Source organism: Giraffa tippelskirchi, chromosome 4 (assembly GCF_054371585.1).
Source record: "Giraffa tippelskirchi isolate mGirTip1 chromosome 4, T2T-mGirTip1v1.2.pri, whole genome shotgun sequence".
NCBI classification, from domain to species: Eukaryota; Metazoa; Chordata; class Mammalia; order Artiodactyla; family Giraffidae; genus Giraffa; species Giraffa tippelskirchi.
In genome coordinates, this window is record NC_137278.1 from 148,530,877 (window position 1) to 148,536,876 (window position 6,000).

A 6,000-nucleotide genomic window follows, 5' to 3' on the forward strand; every position below is an offset into this window, starting at 1 on the left:
ATCAGAATTCAGAGGAAAGATCACTTAGGGGGCTATCCCTATCTTCACTTTTAATATATCTTAAATTACAAGTTTTTATGAATCAGTTAAGACACTGTTTGTCAAAAAAATTATGTAAATACAGCATTTGAATAATACTTATCGTGGAAGATGCATATCCAAAATCATAAGTAAAAATATGAACCTATCTGTCCCCAAAATGAAGCTCAAACAGTAACAAAGCCAGGGTTGATCCGAAATAAGTGGAAATAACTGCCACTTAAAAGCCTTGATCCTCTCAAAGCTTTGCAGTTCCTTTGAAAAAATGTAATTGCCTCTGAAAGGAGAACAGAGTTCCTTGCTTATTTGCATTCTTCTATTTCAGGCAAATGCCCACAGCCCTGTCGAAATGGAGGTAAATGCATTGGTAAAAACAAATGCAAGTGCTCCAAAGGTTACCAAGGAGACCTCTGTTCAAAGCGTAAGTACCCTGTACACACAGCCGACCTGTGTTATGGGATAGTTAAACTAGCAGGGATCTCTTCTCCCTTACTTCCTAACTTCTGTACCTACTGCATGTTGCCAAGGCATCACAATTAACCTTTCTTCACTGATATTTATGTTTCTTGAGGTAGACCAAAGACATATGAAATCCATGCATGTTAAAAAAAAAAAAAAAAAAAAAACAACTTAGACACATTTTCACACACCACCAAACTTTTTAACTATTAGGAATTTTCTTAAGGAAGATAAACTTCCATTGCCTGGCAGTTTCAAAGTCCTCCTGAGTGTCTTTTGTCAATGAGAAACATCAAGTCTAGATCACTTTTAGGACTGACTCAAAAGAGTCCAAAACGGACTTCTAGCTGGAGATTGACTTAGAAAAACACATTAAGGGATGAAGCCAAAACTAACACATTCAAAAGAACTGCAGGAAAGCCAGCTGCGTAATTCTGTTAACCAGTGAAAGCTCAGGAAACATTCTCTTTATCTCCTTTGACTCTAGCTGTCTGCAAACCTGGCTGCGGTACACATGGAACCTGCCACGAACCCAACAAATGCCAGTGTCAGGAAGGCTGGCATGGGAGACACTGCAATAAAAGTGAGTGTGAGCGGTCTGGGGAGCCAGACTCTTGAACGTCTATTTCCTGGCACCAAAGGCCGGGAGAGACAAGCCATAGCTCAGCCCTGCTTTCCATTGCATAAAACCAACTTCTCCTCCTCTTCCTGTTCTCTCCAGTGGTCCCCACCACCACCAGAACTCTCTGAGCTTTAGAGTGTAGAGGAAAGAAAGCATCACTGTAAAATACCACCACATCTGTAAAACATCACCACAAATATTTTCCAGGTTAAATTAGTACTTCAGGTTGGTTTGGTAATATGGTATGTTAACTATGATAGAAATGAGTAAAATTAAGATTTCTAAATCAAATGTAGATCAGTAGCTATATACGGTTCTCATTCTATCATTCAGGGTTGATCAAAGAGCATTAGAACATGAAGAGTTTTGCTGTGTAAAATCTTTACACTGTGTTGGTTGTGGGATGCTTTAAATGGGTTCTTTCGGGGGAGAGAAAAGGTCTGTGAAGTACAGGAGAGATGTTAACGTGGAGTTGTGTTTTTTGACATTTACTGACCACCAAAAATGGACTGCTGCTGCTGCTAAGTCGCTTCAGTCATGTCTGACTCTTTGCGACCCCATGGACTGCAGCCCACCAGGCTCCTCCATCCATGGGATTTTCCAGGCAAGAGTACTGGAGTGGGGTGCCATTGCCTTCTCCGCCAAAAATGGACTAGCTGTAGGATAATAAACCACTGGTCTGTTTTATACACAAAATGAAAGTTAAAGTTGCTTAATTCAATCATTCTGTTTTCATTGATATCGTCTCTGTGCTAAGCGTGAATCTAGGCACTGGAAACATACCAGTGAACAGACAGAAAAGATCCTTCCTGGTGGTGCCCAGATTCAAGAGGGCGGGGCAGTCAATCAGCGAGTGAAGGAAATAAATAATGCATTTCTGCAGTTTCATCCTGCAGCTTGAACTCTATCTCCTGAGGATGGACCCACTGGCTACTTTCTGTGGGCAAAGGAAGGCTTCATTCAGTCATGCAGCTCCCTTGATTAATAGAAGTCCAGGTTGTGCCTATCAAATTGTTTCTAAAATAATGCACACAAAGTGAACAGATCACTTTCATATCAGGTGTTTTTCTAAATCAGTGGTCTCCAAAGGGTGATGCATATAGCCCAGTGGGTGTGGAATGATCATCTGGGGTGCTGAGGGAAAATATTAGTTTGAAGACATTTTAAAAAATATTTTATGTTCTTTTATTACATTTATGTAGAAATTTTATATGTATAGTTATATATCTCAATCTCTAATTCCTACTTTTTGTACATATTTTATAACTCACATTGTACTATTCTGATATGTATAAAACCAGTTTTGTGTAGCTTTACATGTTTGTTTGTTTTAAAGTATATTGGTGTCTGGCCTAGGCTACACTGAGCATTGATTTGAGTCTTTTTTTTTCCACCATTGCCTTGGCTGGATGGTAGATTGAATTGGCTTCAGGTGGACATAACTTAACAAAAAGTGGTCCTCTGGAAAATGGCTCCTTTACCCAGGTGGGAATGATGGAATGGTACCAAATGGGGCAGAAGGGGACCTTCATTCAGGTAAAAGACCTATAGAAAATTAACCATTCCAAGAAGGCAAGTGAGAGGCCCTCATGCATGCAGTTTAGATGAGCAGTTCTGACAGGTCTGCCAGCCCCAGTAGCACCCTCACTTGTAGACTTTGCTGCTGAAAGCTTTTGTCATCTCTGCCGCCTTCAGATTCAGGCATGCATGTCAAGAAGATGCCTGGTGCTTGATTAAAATGCAAGCATGTTTTACAGGAGAGGCCCCCCAGCCATTTCGTACAGTGGCTGAGAGAGTCAGGCTGAAAGAATGAGGTTAATTTTGCTTAAAAGGAGATGACAAGGAAGCTGCGAGGCAGAGTTCTGCTAAGAACAGATTCCCAGTGGGGCGACACATTGGGAGGTCCCAGGCACCCAGACATCCTAGTTGGGAGGAGGATACTGGAGACAGACTTCCTGGCTTGGGCTCTGCCTCACCAGGGAGGTTTGGGCTTCATGGGTGGCAGGGTGAGCAGCAGGGTAGGGATTGTTGGCTCATTGTCTTGGCGGGTCCATGAGCTACTAGCCTACATACTGACAATTCAAAGAAAAGCATTCAGGAACAAAGTATTCTGTTCTCAGCAGTTACTTAATGGCATGCTTGCATTTAAAAACCCAGGGAACAAATGAAATGCCAAACTTGACTCTAATGCACAGGAAGATGGAGGCAGATTTTTAACTGCTGTCTTAGATCAGTTTTAGGAAATCAGTAGAAGTGAGTCAGTGATCCAGGTATCTTCAGAAGTTCATAAGTAATAAGAAGTCTTGAGTTGTGTAACTCACAACTCACATTGTATTATTGTGTTATACTCCTCTTAAGATGAACTGGAAATGCCATCAGTAGACACTCATCTTGACCAAAGTTCACAAATGCCCACTGAGAAGGAGTCAGTTCAAATCCTAACCCTTCTCTAATATGTGTACTGGATGTACTTTTTTTTAAACACTTCTCTTTTCCTAAATTCTTTTAGATTCATTTTTTAAAACTTTTTATTTTGTATTGGGGTATAGCCAATTAATAAACAATGTTGTGATAGTTTCAGGTGAATAGGGAAGGGACTCTGCGACACATATAAATGTAACCATTCTCCCCCAAACTCACCTTCCATCCAGGCTGCCCTATAACATTGAGCAGAGTTCCCTGTGTTATGCAGTCCTTGTTGGTTGTCCATTTCAAATATAGCAGTGTGTACATGTTCATCCCGAACTCCCTAACTATCCCTCTTCCCATCCTCCTCCCTCACCCCCTGCAACCATAAGCTCATTCTCTAAGTCTATGAGTCTCTCTATTTTTTGTAAGTAAATTTGTTTGTATCATTTCTTTGTAGATTCCACATATAAGGGATGTCATACAATAATTCTCCTTCTCTGTCTGACAGATGGAAGTCCTTAATTCTTATCAAATTCCTATTTTGTGTAAATGCAATAGCCATGCCTAATCATGCGGTGTGTATGAAGAATGGGGGTTGTTATTATCGAACTAGACCAGTAATAATGGAGGTTGGTTTTGCAAGGCAATGAAAGAATCAGTGACAGCACTTTCTGCAGAAGCTCTCCTGCAGTGAGACCTCGGTGCTCAACGCTTTCTAGCCCTTGGATGGAGAACATCCTTTCATTCAATAACATTCATCCCAAATTTGCTTCACGCGTGGCATGACCAAAGTATATAGTGAATCAGAGATTCAGTGGAAGCCACATTTGATGGAGTTCGTCCAATGAATTTCTTTTAAAAGAGATCTTGGACTTGTAACATCTCATCATTCAGGTAGCTTTTTGTGGTTGCTGTGGTCTTTCACTCTGGGCTGGAAAGGGAAAATGGATTTTATTTGAAAGGTGAATAATGAATCTGAAGAGCTTGTTTTTGTAGTTTCTTTTCTTTTAAGCTGTGAATAATTTTGCAGGGTATGGAGCCAGCCTCCTGCATGCCCTGAGGCCAGCAGGCGCCCGGCTCAGGCAGCACACGCCTTCAGTTAAAAAGGCCGAGGAGCGGCAGGACCCACCTGAATCCAATTACATCTGGTGAACTCTGACATCTGAAACATTTTAAGTTACACCAAGTTCATAGCCTCTGTTAACCTTTCATGTGTTGAATGTTCAAATAATGTTTATTACAGTTAAGAATACTGGCCTGAATTTTATTAGCTTCATTTTAAATCACTGAACTGATATTTACTCTTCCTTTTAAGTTTTCTAAGTACATCTGTAGCATGATGGTATAGATTTTCTTGTTTTGGTGCTTTGGGACCAACTTTATGTTATGTCAGTTGTTCAGGTTAAATTTTTATCTTTTCAGTGTGTACTTGGCAGATAATTTCCGAAAGTACAATGCATTCGTGGTATTGAGGGGCTGGGCAACATTAGAGAAGATAAATGGAACAAAAATGCATAAATCACAAGGGTTTGGATGAAGCAAAGTGCTGAAGTCTTAGAATTTCAACTTATTTTGTCATGTATTTAGACATTTGTCACATTTTAAAAATTTCCCTTAAACTCACAATACATTCTTACCTTACCATGATTCCAGAGAATTCAATATTAAAAAAGAAAGAGAAAGAAATAACACTGTAGTAGTGACATTTAACGATATAATATATTGTAAACACAATAAAATAGGGAATATATGTATGAACTTTTGGCATTGGCTTGAAGCAATATAATATATTGTAAACAAAACACAGCTCTTACATAAACATTTTATACTGTTTGTATGTATAAAATAAAGATGCTGCTTTAGTTTTCTGAGTGTGGTATGGAGTGGTCTTTGCATGTGCTAGTTTATGGAAATAAAGTTGGTTGCAATTGAATAGAAGTTAAAACTTTGCAATATCATAAAAAAGAGAAGATATTCTTTCCCTGACTCTGGACTAGCTCTCCAGCCTCATCTTTCCCTCCCAATTCTGTCTCTACTTCAGCCATGCCACACTACACTCTGTTGTCAGAGCCTGCAACACTCCTATTTATGTCAGCTCCCAGCTTGTCATTTCTTTCAAGAAATCTTCTCTAACTAGAATATGTTAAATATCCCATTAGTGAAGACTTTCTAATGGTGTGAAAATATTACAAATGAAAGTGTTACCAACTGGGAATGTAAATTGATGCAACCGGTATGGAAAACTGTATGGAGATTCTTTAAAATACTAAAAATACCATATGATCCAGCAATCCCACTCATGGGCACATATCTGGAGAAAACTATAATTCAAAAATATATATGCATTTTAACATTCATAGCGGCACTATTTATAATACCTAAGGCATGGAAACAACCTAAATGTCCATCAACAGATGAAAGGATAAAGAAGATGTAGGATATACAGTGGAATATTAGCCATAAAAAGAATG

General features: G+C 39.3%; 1 protein-coding gene across 1 annotated transcript in view; it reads left to right on the forward strand.

The window, feature by feature from the left end:
- WIF1 (Wnt inhibitory factor 1) overlaps positions 1-5,395 on the forward strand; it is an 84,056-nt gene extending 78,661 nt beyond the window's left edge. Inside the window, exons 8-10 of the mRNA XM_081588863.1 lie at positions 365-460; positions 986-1,081; positions 4,560-5,395. Coding sequence (XP_081444989.1) covers positions 365-460; positions 986-1,081; positions 4,560-4,681 — 314 coding nt within the window. The 3' untranslated portion in view covers positions 4,682-5,395. The remainder of the gene's footprint in view (positions 1-364; positions 461-985; positions 1,082-4,559) is intronic.
- Positions 5,396-6,000: the final 605 nt, after the last annotated feature.